An 18,007-nucleotide genomic window follows, 5' to 3' on the forward strand; every position below is an offset into this window, starting at 1 on the left:
AAGGACTGTTACTCTGCTCTAGCTGCGTAGTACTGCTTAATTATAATTTCGAGTTATCTGTAACCCTTTATCATTACAGAAAGCGTTTGAATATGAAACCTGAAGTTTATAAAACAAGTGATCTGGATGAGAAATATTGCAGCTTTGTAATGTTAGTTTCCAATAGCTGTGTACAAACCCCCCCTCTCCTAACACCACCCCCCCCCTTCTATTTACATTGACAGCTTAACTACTTCACTTTTAAAATACTACCTATTGACTAAAATCCGAGCGTCTACTATATACCTTAATATATGGTCCACATCATTTACTGTTTGCCAGAGACTGGAAATTACAGCTTTTCTTTTGTACATTCAGGTTCAGAACCAAACATCCCCGGCACAAACCACTCAAGCTGACAGAATTACATCGCGGGTAAGTCTGGCTTTTGAAATTTGACATCTTATGTAATAAGTGGCTACAGGCCATAATGCTCCTCCACAATTCCCCATTCAGTGGGTTATTACAGAAGCTGAATCTCCCCACGGGTCACCAAACTATGAAACACAAGGCTGTATGAAGAATGCAGATAAACTGAGATGCAACCTATCAGAAAATCATCTGTTTAAAGGCTAACTAGACAGGTACCTCATTTTAGAATGTAATAATCTAGTTACAGGTGGTTATCTGATAAGAAATTCTAATACAATCTGATAATTCTGATAAGAAATTAAGTAGTGGAACTTGAAAAGCTAAGATTTACTGCTTTATTTCAGCTGAGCAGTTTGTAGCATATTAGCACCTTGGACTTCAGTCCAGATTTGCACCTGCTTCTGGTGGGGAGGAGGGCTAGAAATGTGGATACGGACTGAGGCAGAACTCCGTCCTTGAGTGTTTGGCTTCTCTTTGAAACACAATTATCAAGAGATAGAAAGAAATGCCTTTGCAGATGATCCCATCATCCTAAATACCTGATTTAGCGCTTGCTGGTGCTACTAGCAGTTTTGATTTCTCTCAGACACACACACACGCACACAGAGCCGCTGCCCCACCTCCATGTGTGTTCGTTAGGGCAAGAAGACTCAGAAATTTCAGGTAACAATGGTTTGATCCCACACAGAAGTCTTGACACAATAACATATGGGATATTGGATGCTGCATTTCATTTGTTGCCCAAAACCCCCACAAACATAATTTCACTTTTAGGAATATGCAGGGAGACATTTTGTAATTTTCTGCTGCCTTGTTGTTTTTTGGGTTTTTTTGTGGGTTTTTTTTTTTTTTTTTTCCTGGAACTACTCTGCTCTACACAGTAATTTAAAAAAATAAATCATGTTTGTATGAAGTGTAGAACAGTACCCTGGTAAAGGGAAATGGACTTTACAGCCCTGGGAGAAAACAGAACATCTGCTTCATTATCTTTTAGTACTGGCACAGTACAAACAATGCTCTGATCCTTCTTGCTAGGCCTGACTTAGCAAAATACATTGGAGAATAAATTGGATGTCTCTGCTCTTCCTGTGCCTGCCACTTCCTAGTACTGAGTTCAGCTCTGGCACTGCATGTCTCGGAGCCCACCTACAGCATCAGGGAGTGCTTTGAGTAGCTGCTCATCATAGCCTTTGTGCCAATTTCATCCTACAAACTATCTCAAGACTGGGAAACCAGAAGAAGGTGGATGAGATTAAAAAGTTGTCTGCATTTAGAACAGATTTATCATGATTAAAAGCGGGGGGGGGGGAATAATGCAACAGTAAGACAAAGGAAAGCCATCAAATTGGAAAGCAAAACAGCTGTTGTTGCCAGGAATGGGGCCTGAAAGCTCAGACAGTTAGTTTTAATACTAAAATGAAATTTCAATAGAGCAGATCACTACACTGAAGCAAAATATTCCTTAAACATGGCAAGGCCACAGCAGACTTTCTTAAAGCCATTGAAAAAAAGATGAAGGTTCATGTCTCTATGCTTAACCGTGACTTTAGACTTATAGCCATTTTCCTACGCAAACACTAGCTGCTGTCTCTGCCAAGTGTCCGCATAATTATCACATTGTATTTTTATTCACAATAATAAGCCCTTTGAAAAGGGAGAAAAAAGGCTTTCCATGTGGTTAGTTTTGGTTTACGTGGTTGGTTCTTTTTGTTGTTATTTTTTCCTGGGTTTGGGGTTTTTGTTATGTTTTTTCCCATTCTTCTGATTTCTTTGCCATTCAAAGGTGTGACTAAATACCGAGACACTGACATATACTGATGCCAGATTTGGCAAGAAGGGTATTTGCTTGCAAGAAAGGTATCTTATTACTGTAGTGAGCTGTCATAACTCCAGGCTGTTCCTTGTCTGACTGACTTGAGTATTGACTTTCCTATGTGTTTGAACATTGTTTTGGACCAGAGAAGATAGTTTACCTTTGGCAGACGATGCACAAAGGCTCAAGTGCAAAATGACATGAAAACAACTGCTTGTCCACGTGAACATTTTTGTACAACCTTATGTACGTTAAATACCCCTGGGGTTTCTACATGAGGAAGATTCAAGTATCAAACAGCCTTTAGACAGGTGAATGCTGTTAGGCCTAAAATTAAGGTGAAGCTTAGGCATGAGACCCTCAGACCAAGACAGTGACTTCTAAACCTCACCAGCAGTTCCAGGCTGCTTTTTGAGGAGCCCCTGCAACTCTGAGAATCCAGTGGAAGTGCAGGCATTTCTTCTGAAGAGTCAGCCTGAAAATGTCATGGTGCTCATCTGCACCCTTCCTGCAAGCTGAAAGGGTGCAGACCACAAGTGGAACTTCAGTCTCTGCAAGGGATACAGAGACATGACTTTAAAACTTCGAGGTAGGCACTGGTTACTATGGTGAAGAACTTAACTGTAACCTTGGGTTATTCTTCCAGATCTGCAAAATACAATGTCCTTCAGTGGTTATATATTGTATTTCCTGCAATGTTACTTCTGGATGCTTTTAGCCAGGATCTCTTAAAAAAAAAAAAATAACCAAACAAAACCCCTCAGCAAATACAGAAGTGTTGAAGAGACTAGGTAAGTTGAGTGGATAAGAGGTAATGCAAGGAAGAGAAGGGTGGAAAAATAAAAGGAAGCAGACAAAGACAACATGTAAGTGTTAAATAGGTGTAAAACCAACTTGTAAAATATTGCGAGCTGTGGCTTTTGAGCTTTTTTGGCATGAAAGACTCCCTTATGACAAGCTTGTTCAGTGGCCATCTTCTGATGCTGCTGGCTTCTCCCTGTCTCCGCGGGAGGCGGCTGCTGCTGGGAGCATGTCTGGCTGCGTGTTCGGCTGCCCTCTGCTGTGGGCAGGGCAGTGCTGTGGCTGGAGCCCTAAAAACAGGCGTGTTTGTCCCAAGTATCAGAGAGGGAAGTGGTAAAGGAGAAGTGACAGATCAGAAACAGAAAGCTTCTGGAGCAGAGGAATATTAGCTATTTCAACTCTTTCATTTTTTAAGTCGACAGGCACTTAAAGGAACAAATCTTCAAGTGTCTCACTCTCCAAGGGAGAAAAAACCTTACACTTCAGCACCAGCCTGTGGCAGTAAGGGAGTTTACAGCAATTTTGTGTTCCATCATTTATTACAACTGGTGCCATTTAGCATTATGTATACTTTATCCCCACAGGAAATGTATTTTCTGCAAGGCACTGTTGCAAAGTAAAAAGGCACAAGTTGCTTGTTACAGATGCAACGTGTTCTTTGGCAAGTCAGTCCATCAGGAATGGCTAATTCAGCCTACAGGGAAGAGTTAAGGGTTTGAACCCACCAGCTCGTATCTGGGCAGAGTCCTCAGCCCTTTGCAAGGGGTTCGGTAGTCATCCTTGCAGGACAGAGTAGCAGCATACTCAAAATCCAATTTTTGCTTTTATTTGTGTAATAGAAACATTGGTCATGGTACTACCCTCTGGTTTACTTTTAGTAGTTACCTCCAGTTACAGTGTTGCTGATCTTAGGCACCTCATCTATTTCTGCTGAAGCTGCTTATTTTTCTAGAACTGGCATGTTCTGAACCAAATGTTACTGTTTTAAAATTCTTAGAAAAACCTTAAAGGAAATTAGCAATACAGCACAACTTTGGAAAAAACCAAACCAAAACAAAACCAACACCAAAACAATAACCCACAAAACCCAAAACCAAAACTAATGCAGTGAAAGAATACAGAAAGCAATATAACTCACAGTAAAATATCCAAAACTACAGTGCAAGTCATTCTTCCACTGCACATAATTATGAGAAAGATATCATTGTAGTAAATTCTAACAATATGACAGCATCTTGGAAGTGGATAGAAATGAAAAACATAGGTTGAATAAGCCACAGCTGACAAACAAAGCTGGACCATTAACCAGTATGTAAGATGTGGCAAACAACCCAGTATTGCTTCACATATGTCAAATTTAAGATCAAAAGAGTCCATTGGCTTATCTCATCCAATCTTTTCAACAATGAAGACCACTGAACTTCACCACATTAGCCTTATGTTGAGTCCAATCGGTCTAAAGCGTGCCTTCTAGGAAAGCCCTTAGTGTCATTTGGCAGACATTAGGGGGATGCAATGATCCATTATCTTTCTCAGATTTAAAAATGTTTATCTAAGTATTAACGAGTTTACGCCATTTTGAAGATTTTTGACTGAGCTTTTGGTCACTTCATTGGAAAGCTTTTTTTTCATTCCTCTTTTAAAAAACATAAGGCAGACTGTCACCTCAAAAAGCAAGAGGATAAAAACCTTTATTGTTCTACCTTTTTCAGAGTTCCTTTTCCATTGCTATGCATTTTTGTAACTGTAGTTGACATTAGAAACTTCAGCTCCTTAGAGGCTTAATGTGGAGTAGCAAAAAAACCTTCAAACCCAATTCAATTCCATGTCTTCAAGTAGTATACCACTTGGGCACAAGGAATCTCTAGGTTTATAATCAGTTAGATCTTCCACCTCCTCCCTTTCCTGTGTTCTTTGTCCTCATTTCATGCCAAGCCTTCACCAGTGGTTCTCTGTTTCTCCATATGAGCTCATGGCCATAAGTCACGTACCACCTGAGAAAGAAAACACTAGTTAAAACTAACTGCAACATTTCTCTGTATCTGAGGAACAGGCTGATCACTTAAAATCAAGTAACTCCGATGCTTAGTATAGCAGACAAGATAAACTGAGGCAGAAAGAACAATATTCTTGGAAAATAGCATTGACAGGTGAACCACTTGTTCTCTTGACTCCTAATAGTTAACTTCTTTGTGTTCTTGCTTGTCTCAGACCTGAGAATGAACGGTTTTCACACCTTTAATTTCATGCTCTCATGACTTCTACTTAAAAAAGATGCAAAAACCTATTTTCGTTTAAGAGGCTGTTAAAACAGTACCGTTGCTTGTGCTAATCTCTACTGACAACACCAAGTAAAAGCATTTTTCTCATATGTAAATATAACTGGCCCATAATGAACAGCCACATCTCATTTGAAGTGGATTTTCTTCTATAAATATGTGAATGAAGATTTAATCTATCAAAGTGTTCTAGCTGAATTCATATCCACAGAGATCTATATATGCTGATATAGGAATATAAGTGATTAAGCAAGGGAGGTTATCGTGGCAAGGAAAGGCAGGAGGGGAAGCAACTGCATGGAAATAGGTTGAAGGTTCTCCCACAAGCCTAACTTCACACCTGAGTCCTGAATAACAGAAGCACTTTTATATGAGCCATTAGCCAGTACTAGGTAAACTGGCCATTCCTTTAAAATCATATAGCCACTTCCTGAAGGGGACAATTGTCTATGAGGCAACATATAGAAAATACTTTGGCCATTCAACAGATGCCCTAAATAGAGGCCCTATTTTAGGACGAAGTGACCAAAATGATCACAAAGGAGAACACGTAGGTAGAATGTATGTAGGTGAGGAAGGTAAGATACTTGTCAACTCAAGACAATTTCTACTGCAACCTATTTTAATAATATGTGAATCTGCATTAGAATGAACAAGCTCATACATATACAACATGGCAGAAAGTAGTTACGAATCAGCAAGACTACATCAAATGCATTTGTGATGCCACAGAAGAGGAGAAAAGGAGACTGTGCAGCATAGAACTGACACCAAAGAAAAGAAATAGCAAACAAAGGCAAACCAGTTCATAGGCGAAAATAAGTGTCCTCCACCAGTTTGCTATCTGGCCTAGTTAAATCTCCGGTAGGCTTTTAAAATGTCTACATAAAATGTTTAAAATGCTCTTAGCAATAAGCGTGCAGATTAAGACAACATTGCAATCGGGTAGAAGGGGAAAAATTCATTAGGAAATGTACTTCAAACATTGAACAATGCAGAACTGTTTCCTACAAACTGATTTCTAGTACTTCTTCCCAATTAGGAAGGCTCCACACAAAGACAACGCAGCAACACTGAGAAACAGCAGTAGAGGCTGCTCAAAGGAATTTGGCCTGAGCTTACAGTATCTCTGTAGCTCTCTCTAAATGGGCAGTTAGAGGAAAAAAAAGAAATTTTCTTAGCTGTTGAATTCTAAAGTTATTTTAATTTGTCCATGCTGCATTTTGTAAGAATCTTTTCTGCTTTGTGACTCTCTTCAATATACTGGGGAGAGCAGGACAGAGATAGCCAGCCCAGGTTATGATGACAGGACAATCTGACATCTAATCTATCATTCTAAGGCAGTGCAGCTCAACTTCCTTCAGTTCTAAGCATTTGTTAACAGTATTTTCCTCACAATTTTACAGCACTACAAGGATAACAGTGAGTTGTCTTCAATGCTACTTAAGACAACTTTCCAAAAATCCCCTACGCTTCAGAGATAAGAGGAAGTAAAGAGGGAAAAAGAATATAGTATGAATTTAAATACAAACCAAACAAAATTAGTAAATAGACTTACATTCCAAAGAGAGCTCCCCCAAGATGTGCAGCATGGTCAAAAAGTCTCCAGCCTAGAGCAAGCCCTGCGGTATCAAATGCAATTACGGCTTTCAAAGCCTGAAAAGGAACAGAACATGGAATGGACAGGATCAGTCACAGCATATGAAGGCCACTGACAACAGAGTTTCCTATTCTGTCAGAGAGCAGAAATTTGGGATCAAAAAACATCCCATAAATTTTATAGCAAAGCAATTACTGTAAAAAAAAAAAAGTTTTAAAACAACAGACTCGGTCCTTGGCTGTACTGTGCTGTCAAAATAGAGACATGAGCAGCTAGAGAACAGTGCAGGGTAGGAATCTGTCCTTTACAAATGCTCAGTCTCTTCCAATCTTCATTTCTAAAGCTACGTGTACATTCCAAACTCAGGTCATAAAAAAAAAGTTACTTGCAAGGGTACATGCCATAAAAGACACCACAAAATATGTAATTGCAACATTCTCAGTCACTAATTCTGACATAGCTTTGATTTATGTGCATCTGTCCTCCCAAGCACAACCCTCTAGTGGATGGAACATGTGGGGCAGCACCCCTGTCATCCTATCTGATATAAATTGATCATCGCACTCTCCTAAATAACCTATCTGTTGGAAGGTAGAAAATCAGGATGATTGTGAACAACTCCACAGCCAGAAACAGCACAAGCAACAGTGTACTACCCTCAGGAGACGCAATCCAAACAGACCATAACTGTAATTATGCAAAATTTTACTAAATGCCTCATTCCAAAAAGACCAACAGATTGAACGTTAGCATGAAACATTACTTTAAGTAGAAGTTCTTTCCCTAAGCATAGGTGTTAGAATAGCAGCTATATTGCTACATTGGCTTGTTTATTTTAAAAGCTGATTACAGTATATGTAAGGTAGGCTAAAGGAGTACATAAAGTTTAGAAACAGAATTACATAGTAGGGCTAAAATTATTCCAACGTTTATACTGCAATAACCCACGTTGCTCTTGTTTTACTGTTGCAATAAGTACTTGCTCATGGCAAGGCTCCCTGTGGCTCTGCCAATATTTCTATCCTGGCTCTCTTTTAGGAAAGATGCGGTTTAAAGGGTAGGATGCAAAAAGCCACGTCCATTCAAGCAGAAAAACATGAAGGCTACATCTAAGAACGCTTGTCCAAATTGTAAGCTTTATTTACCAAAAACATTAAATGTCATGACCTTGAAATGACAAAACTTAACTGCTTTAAGTAAAATAACTTTAAGTAGTGGACCAAAAATGATTAACTTATTAAAGCAAGTCAAGATACACATAAGCATTTCTTAAATAGGGCAGTGGATGTGATTAAAAAAAACTTAATGAAACAAAAAAAGGAGTCCTAGTACTACACATGCAGAAAAGCCTCAGTAGTTTATTTCTAATCACAACTGTGTTCTTAAAAGTATCAAAACATGGTATCCAAATAAGACAGGTATTCCTCCAGTGCTGGAATGTTACTTCCCTTGAGAAGTGAAATTCTGTTTTTCCCATCTTGATAAATTTTTCTTCAAAAAGAGTGTATCGGTATTGGACTAGCCTGTAACAAGTGCTGCTACAAAAAAACATCACCCATCAGAAAGAACAGTACATGTATGCATGCTTCCTCAGACAGGTGAACCTGAGTCCCTCCAACTCCTTTCACCTCTTAGTATCAGATTTGAAACAGACCCATGGAGGACGAATTTAGGATAATTCTAAATTCACTGCACATTCGTGTAATGACTGTGCTAGGCTGCACCAATTCAGAATTGGTCTCCAGGAATTCCATGACCTTCAAAATAAATTTAACAGCTTAGAAACACAAACAGAGAGGACTCAGACACTGGACAGATATGGGGAAAATGTTTTAAGAGTAGGATTTCTCTGAAGTTCAAAGGCACTTACGTTTCCTGCTGTAAATGTGAACATTGGAAGAAATATGATGGCTAGTTTTGCTTCTGGCATCTTTGTACATACGGCTGCAAGGACGGTCATTATAGCTCCTGACTGTAAATACATTAAAATACATGACAGTAAGCTGAGATGTTACATAAGAGAAAATATTTTTTTCTGCATGTGAACCTGTTTTCCTTTCAGCTTTTATTTTCAAATGCAGCCCTGTGGTAAACCTCAAAGTACAAAGCACCACAACAAAGTTCAGAATAAAAATAAAGCAAGACACCATTATTTAATTTCAATATCTGAAATTATAAATACTGGGAAAAAAATACACCTCAGATGCTCTTATATTTTTAAGATAACAATTTATGTTAATGTGCTTTTTTACCAGTAAACCCTAGAAATCTAACATATATTATCTAACACAGATACCTCAGATGAAGGGAATCATTCTGAACCTTCTACCAAAACAAGGAAAGTAACAGATGGACAGGGACAAGAAATCTTTTGTCAATGAAACAAGTGATTCCCTGGTCTGCACTAAATTGACCATGGGCTTTTGTATTCATGCAATATCTCAATGGAAAGGCTGTGAATACAGTAAAAAAAACCCCAATCCCAGAATACACTAATGCAACATGTGGCAATTTCAGCAAGTTCAGATCAATAAGACTAATGGAAAGTAACTTGCTCCAGATGTAGTTTATTCACAAGATGAATGGACAATATGTAAATAGGACTACCAAAAATTCTAACTGCAGGACAGCACAACAGATTTTTTTTTCATTCCAATTGAAAAATGAGAATCTGACTTTTGTCTTTTATCAAAATTATCTAGTAAAGTAAGCTAAGAAGCCTTTAAAACTTCTCAAATGGCTAGGTTCACCTCAAACTTACATCAAGTTAAGTGTTTTAAGATGCTCTGCTACTAAAAATACTTGTCAAGAATGGAGAACCACAACACCTCCTCAGCCTGCCTTGTACTTTTCATACTGTGAGACTTTTGGCAGCAGTGCTGCCCTTTCTGCCCAGCATGCCCTACAACTTCCAAGAGATTCACATGCTGACTTTGATTGTCTGAATACATTATCTCTTTCTAAAGTAAAATTAGAGAAGACTGACACACAATTATGAAACAACATTTATGAAATAAGTTATAGAACTGAACTATCTGCTCAGTGACAACAGGTCCTGCTGTTAAGTACTCATTTACAAGTCATTAGCATTAAGCGGCATTAGTTCTGGGCTGCTGCTACAAAAGAGTGAACGTATTTGAAGAACAGTCAAGCTTTTGCAAAGGAATCACTGCCTGGATACTTGGTTTTGGTAAACTTTGCTAGTTTCCATTATCCCAAGCACATTCCTGGCTTTTAAGCAGGTTAAAGAATACAGCAGGCTTTGAAAATGGCTTCAGAGATCACAATAAGGTCTCCCACATTCCGAGATACTTACAGCTCCAAGGGATGGTTCAAACCTTCCAGTGGCCATTTTAGCAACATAACTGACAAAAGTGGAGATAACCCCTAGAAAGGAAAAATGACTATTGAAAACAATGCCAGCAATGCAGACAAGCATCAGAAAGCACAACAATATTATCTGAACAGCTTTCTAAAGAAGCTAGTGTAGGTGGTGTGATTTTTTGGTAGTGGGGTTTTTGATTTTTTTGTTGTTGTTTTAACTTGAATTAACTGTCGTCTTTTCCCACGAAACTCCCATGAGTCTGTATTAAGAGCTATTTTATTTTGGTAGCTAAGCATGAATTAAAACCAGATACTTATATTGTCATGGTATTTTGAAGCCAAATATTCTAAACACATCAAAATTCTGTATGGCAGCAAATAATACTGCTGTTAGGTTAGAGCAAGGTGTGGAACTGAACAATGGCCATCTGTCATCATACATCTATTAACCAAGCACACACTTTACTTGCATGAATAGATATTTCTAGTTTTTTAAGGGTTGTAAATAGACATATTTAACATTACCAGCAGAAAGATACACTGCAATGAACTGCTCACATCCCAGAAGAGAGACAATGCTGCTGGAAAAACTCCATAAAACATACATATTTGCTGCCATGTGGAATAGAGAGAAGTGACTAAACGTAGAGAGGAGCATGGGAGAACACAGGGCTCCTACAAAAGAGGAAAAACATTAATGAAAAAAAAGGCAGTATTTTAATTTGCTTCAATGTACATGTCATGTAGACTAGAAATTCATCAAAATATACTACAGCCTAATAGTAATTATTCTTAGTATTCTCAAATACAAGCTATGTAATAAACCCAGAAACGTAACATTTCTAATTCCATGCAATACCTTTTCAAATGCAGAACATATACTCCAGAGATACGCAAGCTGTACAAACAGCTACTTTAGAAAGTCGTAATTACCTACTTGGAAATGTTACATATAAAACATTTATCTTATGACACCTCTCCTATGCTTTGAAAGGAAAAAAGAGATTTTATTTATATATGTATATGGAGAAAGATTTTTAATCTATTATATGAGCACCTATATAAAATTATTTTGCTACAGAGGACTCATAAATAAAAACTAGTTTTCTTTTCAAAAAGCTACTAGCTCTCCTCACTGCAATAGCAGCCTTGAAAATGCAAAAAAGCCAATTAGCAGGTTTGAAGGTCAACATTATTTAAAACAGGAGTGTTTGGGGTGACTGATGCTCAGATCTGAGTAACAGCTATCTTCATCTTTGGACTGTGTGTGGTGAGTTGGTTGAGTTTCCACTTTTTCAGCAGAAATTAAGTGGATACCAGGAAGTACTCTCCTAACGCATGTTTGTCTCATCCTTTTAATTCTTTTCTCTACTGTAGAAATGAAAACTAACTGTTCTGCCATTAAATACTAGTAATGTGCTTTCCTAAGTTAACTTCTTCAAACATTTCACACACAGTGAAAGCCAAGTTTGTGTTGTGTTTTGTAGTGGTGTTTTTTTTGTGACCCAAAGCACAGCTTTGAAACAAGGACTCCATACGTAACACATCAATGCTTGCCTGCTGACAAAAGCGCACATGCATGTGACTGATGACTGTTCTATCTGCATCCCATAGAACATTAAGAGGGAGAAAAAAAAAAAAATCACATTTGAGTCTAGTTTTTGAGTGGCATTACATAGTACAATTGATTTTCCTCCTTCCCAAAGAGTGGCATGATTTGCATTCTGTCCAGGAAAGCGGTAGCAGTGGGTATCACTGCGAGAAATGCCTCTTCACCTCTACAAAGGCAGGAGCTGCATACTGCTGAATGCAGTAAAAGGCAAGATAGCAGGCAACAGTTCTGACATTACAGTATTTAGAAAAGCATTAGTGATTTGTTTGTTTGTTTTAACAAATTAGATCCACTACTTCTAACTTTTTTCCCCCCTTAACCTGTTTCCTGTCTAGACAAATTGTGTTTGGGCACGACTGAGATTGCTTGTGGGTGACAGAGCTACAAGTGAGCCATGCGCCACTTGAAGCTTCTACAGTACGATCAGAGGTTCTATTATATCCCAATGTCGAAAAGCCACCCAAACTACTGTTCACTCACTGGAGGATGGATCTGAGGTGAAATACGTAAACATAATCCGTCGCATGCCAGGCAGCCTCCATAAACAGAATACAAAGACATTTGCAGCTATAATACCTATTAAGAGGAGGGAAAAAAATGTATAAAAAGCAAATTATGAATGTAACACACCATAATGCTTACAGTAAACAAACATTCAAAAGAAAGCTTACAAGAATCATATTTTCTCTTCGCTATTCCATTAAAAGCAGTATCTACTTCTTGCTTTACAGAGTTTAGAAAAAGTAAAGAAAAATACTGGAAGTTGTATTTCTATAGCGGAAGTCTTTCAGAAATATGACATTTAATTGCAACGGTTTTAACATACAGTGTAATGAATGCAACAGCCCAGAAAATCTGTACTGAAGACACTCAAGCTAGGGTTTCAAACTTCTATTCCACTGCAGAACCAATGAAACATGAGCCAGTTTCTCGTCTCCCTAGCTGCTTATTCCCAAATGCCACCACTCTGCTGCACAGCTACACTTAACTGCATGTGGAGGGGAGAAGACTAGGGGAACCACAGAAACACGCAGTACACATCCTGTTCATTTTGGCAGTAGCTTTGGTTTTGAGGGAATTGTAAAGATACTGTTTAGAGACCAAGCATAAGAAGTTGAGTTGGCATTCCTAAGGCATAGTCACCTTTGGGAGACAGTAAACACGCAGCTTTTTACTTCACAGATGTTTATGGCGATCTTACTTTATTTTAAAGAAGAATGTAAATTATTAGAAACATAATGATGCAAATTTATTGTTTAAAGTGCCTTCTCTACTTCTATCCAAGCATTTAGGGATTTAAAGTGTTTTATAATAGCTAGAAACGTTAAAGGGGAAAATAATGGTGATTCCTTTATGTGATGGTAAATGTCATATAATTATTCTCTATTTAAGTTTGCAACAAAACGTAAGAATAGTGGAAAACTATGATATATAAATCCTAGAACCAAAATTTCAACAGATCTCTTCTTTTGACACTCCATCCTATTCCACCATGCTCTTTCATTAGAGGAAATATTTTCCCTGCATGCTAAACCAAGGTGTTACAGATCTGCCAACAATTTCAGTACAGTAAGCTCAACCTTGTTATGGCAATCAAGGGTAAGTATCTGAATGGCTCAGGGCCTACCAACTAGAATTGGCATTGCTTGTTAAGATTAACTTGATGTTGAGGGATGCTCTAGAGACTACAGAATACGAATCCTACCCCCACCCCAAAGCAGTATTTGTATATGTATCGTGACCTGGCTTGCATGTTGAAGAGCAATTCAAAGCATTGTACGAAACTTCTTGACAGTATTTGTTAATGGAGCGGCCTGAGATTATTTTTGTCCAAAACATTCAGCGCTTATGCAATCTGTTCTCAGACTGGGAGTCAGCTCTTCCAAGAGTTAGTAAGTTTGTTAAAAATTTTTTTCTAAAGTGTTTCTGTAGAAAACTAAATGACATAGAAATAGCATTTAAGTAACCTTATGCTAACAACCTGCTAATATAGATTCAGCTAATACTTAACGTAGAATAGGTAACAGTGGATATGGCTCAGCTACTTTATTTGGATTTAAATTGGGTTCTCATCAATTCCTCTCCACACATTACATTTATCCTGGGGATTTCAAGTGAGGTTAGGCTAACCAATCAAAACTACATCATAACCAAAGGAAAGCTCACCAGACAATTTTTTGCTATTTTCATACATCATGCTGCAAACAAGATGCAACTATTTAAGAATTTTATTTCCACATATCAGTGGAATAGATACATCTATTCCTTCTAAAAGCATTTGCTGTTTTTCACAGTTTCTAAGAAAAATGTTGCTTGGAGAAGATTCTAGCTAACCCTCCACACTCTCTCACACAGATGCACGAGAATTTTTTTAATGTGTACAAAAATAGTTTGTGAGAAGGAAGTGCAGCACAAATAGAGTATGTGCAGGTGTTAAGTTTACACATGCTTTGTGCTTAACAACCTAAATGTGGTACGGAAGCTATCTGTTTTAACATACTGTACCTGTTCGCCACATTTCTCTTCCTGTGAATGTCTAATACTTGTAAGCTAACACAAACCTGTCACAGTCCGCTGACCCTCAGTTAGGTTATTCCACCAGCTGTTAACCTGAAACGGAATCGATGAACATCAATGCCACTGTAGAGTATTTGCAATTCCAAAACCAGTCACACAATGTTCTACCTTTTTAAGGTTGGAAAGCATTTGTTTTAAATTGGTTAAGTAAATCGGTTTCAAACTTTTCCATTTCTGACTGGTTTAGCTGTCCAAGTTGGCATCTTCTTGCTCAAGAATAGATATATACTCTCCTTTTCATAAAATATCCCACCATAGATGAAGACTTTCTTCAAAACCAACGTGGTTATATCCTTCTACACAACTCCATGGGTTTACCTTCACTTGTACTAAACAGGAATCTAGCTCATAATGCTTCCTTTAGCAGATCAGCCAAAGTTAGCACAAACCCTGCCTGGACTAAGCCTCACCCTAATGCTGGCTAACATCACACCACCCACCTTTGAGAGATTCCACTTTTGTGCCAGGGTCACTCTTGCAGAGGTGGCTCACAAGATGTGGAATCCATTCCCCCTTGCGTCCAGCTCACCCAGCCCTCCTCCAAGTTTAAAACCCCTGAAAAAGTTTATTTTGAGCGCAGTCAGCCCACAGACAAATTCCACCCCCCTTTCCCTTCCTCAGCTTTCAGAATAATTTTGGGCAAATATTTTATTGATAGCTCAATGACCTTCCAACCAAATTGATGGGGACAATGTCATAAAACATATCTATAGGTTGGAAGTGGGGGAAAATAATGCTGTACGAAACAAACCTTTTATTATTTGATATCAAAGTACCTTTCTTACATGTTTTTGTTTAATTCTCTGGCACAGGATAGATACCAGTACTTCCTACAAAGTTGTCCAGTATAAGAACACTAAACAAACATAATTTTTCTACAATACAAGAAGCAGATGCCCTCAGAAGCCATTGGGGGATCCTGAACTTTTAAAAATAGGATTTACCAGTTGAATATGGAGATTGGGAATTTAAGTCTGTTAACAACAGGGCAATTTTTAGTTTAGGGGTTTTTTTTGGATAGCTATTCACCAGATAAAGATCTGGAAGAAAGGATTTTTCGGAAGGAAAACAAGAGGCTAAAACATTAAGTGGCAATCAGTTCATCTACAACAAGCAAGGAAGCGTGCTGTACTGGCCCTGGCTAGGACAGAGTTAATTTTCTTTACAGCAGCTCCTACACGGTGCTGTGTTTTAGGTTTTTGACTAAACCACTAGTGATAACACACTGATGTTCTAGCTTTTGCTGAACAGCCTTTGCACAGCATCAAGGCATTTCCCGTTTCTCACTCTGCCCCTGTAGTAAACAGATCGGAGGTGTGTAATGGGGGCTGGGAGGGCACACAATCTGGCAGATGACCCAAACTGACCAAAAAGATATTCCTTATCATATAATGTCATGCTCAGCAATAAAAGGGAAAAGAGGGGATTTTAGGAGGTTTAGCCACCGTCTGCTCATGAACTGGCTGGGAATTAGTCTACCCATAGGAGATGCTGAGCGATTGCCTTTGCATCACTTGTTTTGTTTTCTTCTCTTCTCTCTTCTCCCACTTATTAAACAATTTTTTAGTTGTTTTATCTTTACCCCCAAGTTTTCTTGCTTTTATTCTTCCTTTCCTCTTTACCCATCCCACTGGGGGCTTGTGGGGGAAGTGAGCAAGCAGCTCTGTAGTGCTTAGCTGCCCAGCAGTGTTAGCCAACAACACATGCCCGTTTCAAAAGAAGTACCACAGCTCACACAATTCACATTACAAAAACAGCTCCTCTGTGTCCTGCCCAGGACCTCGTGCTTCTCCAGCTCCACATTCAGCCCTACTTCCCTTGGACAAGCAGACCTGAAAGAGTAATCAAGCCTGGTCTATCACAAGCCACAGTAGTAACCTTGAAACACACGTAAAACATACACGCATGTTTAGTTTAGTTTTAAATACACTTCACTGAAAACTAAATGACTGATACTTTCAGGATGTCAACTAAATTTATAACAAGTCTTGCAGCATTTACGTTGCTCTTACTGCCCAAACTCCAAAGTATTTGCATGGAAATGTCAGCTCTCATAGAAAAAAAACCCTCATATTTGTAAGCTAAAGGTTGAAATAAGAATTTCAGAAGCCAGACCATTAAAACATCTTATGCTTAAGGTTCGGAACTTAAGCTAGCTCTGTTGTCTTTGGGAATTCATACTCACTTTTGAGAACACTTAGACATAGGAATAATAGATTTTTTTATATATATACTGAAAAAGCAAGAGGTACTGTTTAGATACACAAACTACTACTACCGACCTCTCTTCCCTGCATTTCAAGGTGAAGATGGCATTTTTCTCCAGTATGGCTTCTGCAGTGTAATTGTGAGTTACAGTTTTCTAAAACTAATTCCGTCAGTTTTTCCTGTAAACATATCTACTGTAATTTGCTGAGAACCTGTTATTTCTCAAAGTTACAAATCAGGATGAACAGGACAGGTATCTGTTCTCCAAGTGGTGCTCCCAGATGTGCCTACACCAGAAGAAAGATGCAGTCATGTGTTACGCTCCCGCAGCGACCCACCCGTGTGCGAACAGGCCGGGCCTGGCTCCGTGTACCTGCTTTCTGAAGTCCCCCCTCTTCTGCGGCCGTATTTTATCCAACCAGTCTGCTCGAGCTTCCTCAAAGTAAGTCTGGACCCGCGACTTGAGCGACTCATACTGCCAGATGGCGGCGGACCCGAAGGCAGAGCCTGTGAACTGAGCGACACCGGATAAAGTAAAAATGAACGCACCATCCCGTGGCTTCGGCCGAGGAAGCCACGCTCGCCCTGGGCTTACGTTACATGCCATTCCCAGTCGCCCAGCCCTCGGCAATGCTTGCGCGTTAACGGGAACTAAGGCACCGCTGACAGACGGGGGTCCCGCCATGGAGCCGCCCGCCGGGGCTCCCTGCCGACCCCGCTCGCCCCCGGCTCGCAGGAGCCACTTACCCCCACCGCGAAGAGGAGAGGCTTGACCAGTCGGCGCGGCGAAGGGCGGCCGGCGCGGGGCGGCGGCGGCGGGCAGAGGCTGCGGCGCGGGGGCGGCGGGTCGGGCCGCGTCTCGGCGGCGGGGGCAGCAGGGGGCTCCTCGGGCCGCGGTCGCGCCCGGCGGAAACCCTGCCGCTGCTCCAGCAGCACCGTCAGTCTGCGGGGGAAGAGACGCGGACCGTCAGCACCGCCGCGACCGCCCGCCCCCCTCACAGCTGCCCCCTCCCCAGCCCGGCGGTACCTGTGCGGCCGCGGGCACCAGAAGCCGACCCAGCACCGCCACGCCATGTTGGGAGCCTCCCCGCGCGCCAAGCTCTTCCGGAGCAACCGGACGCCATCTTGCGGGCGCTGCGCTGCGAGCCCGGCGGCGGGGCCGGGCGAGCCGCTTGGTCACCCCCAGCGCGCCGGGCGGGGGGCGGCCCGGGGGCTCCCCAGCGCCGCGGGATCGCTCCGCACGGTATGCCCCCGCGGGGGTCTCGGCGCCGTGCCGGGAGGGACATTCCCGGCAGCGCCGCAGCTGCTGCCGGCCGCCGTGCCGGATCCGCCCACGTCCTGCCGCGGCCGCCATGTCGAGAGGGTCGTCCCGGCGCTGCCCC

At 40.5% G+C, this 18,007-nt stretch overlaps 1 protein-coding gene across 1 annotated transcript; it reads right to left on the reverse strand.

Moving 5' to 3' along the window:
• Positions 1–3,835: 3,835 nt before the first annotated feature.
• PARL (presenilin associated rhomboid like) lies at positions 3,836–17,699 on the reverse strand. Its single transcript, XM_086468080.1, has 10 exons — positions 17,653–17,699; positions 17,373–17,568; positions 16,999–17,139; positions 14,402–14,450; positions 12,321–12,416; positions 10,754–10,903; positions 10,221–10,291; positions 8,775–8,876; positions 6,863–6,960; positions 3,836–5,019 (listed from the first exon to the last, which is right to left on the reverse strand). The coding sequence occupies exons 1-10, from the start codon at positions 17,697–17,699 to the stop codon at positions 4,902–4,904; spliced, it is 1,068 nt and encodes a 355-aa protein (XP_086324206.1). The 3' UTR covers positions 3,836–4,901.
• Positions 17,700–18,007: the final 308 nt, after the last annotated feature.

The sequence above is a fragment of the Leptosomus discolor genome, chromosome 7 (assembly GCF_034619465.1).
Source record: "Leptosomus discolor isolate bLepDis1 chromosome 7, bLepDis1.hap2, whole genome shotgun sequence".
In the NCBI taxonomy this organism is placed as follows: Eukaryota; Metazoa; Chordata; class Aves; order Leptosomiformes; family Leptosomidae; genus Leptosomus; species Leptosomus discolor.

What these genes read in the sequence shown, in the direction of transcription:
- PARL (XM_086468080.1), bottom strand. Translation starts at nt 17,699, where the DNA reads ATGGCGTGGCGGTGCTGGGTCGGCTTCTGGTGCCCGCGGCCGCACAG. An exon ending in TGGTGCCCGCGGCCGCACAG is followed by an intron (nt 17,569 to 17,652) that starts GTACCGCCGGGC and finishes CTTCCCCCGCAG; the next exon opens with ACTGACGGTGCTGCTGGAGC. An exon ending in TGCAGTGTATCTTTCTGCTG is followed by an intron (nt 10,292 to 10,753) that starts GTAATGTTAAAT and finishes TTTCCTTTCTAG; the next exon opens with GGGTTATCTCCACTTTTGTC.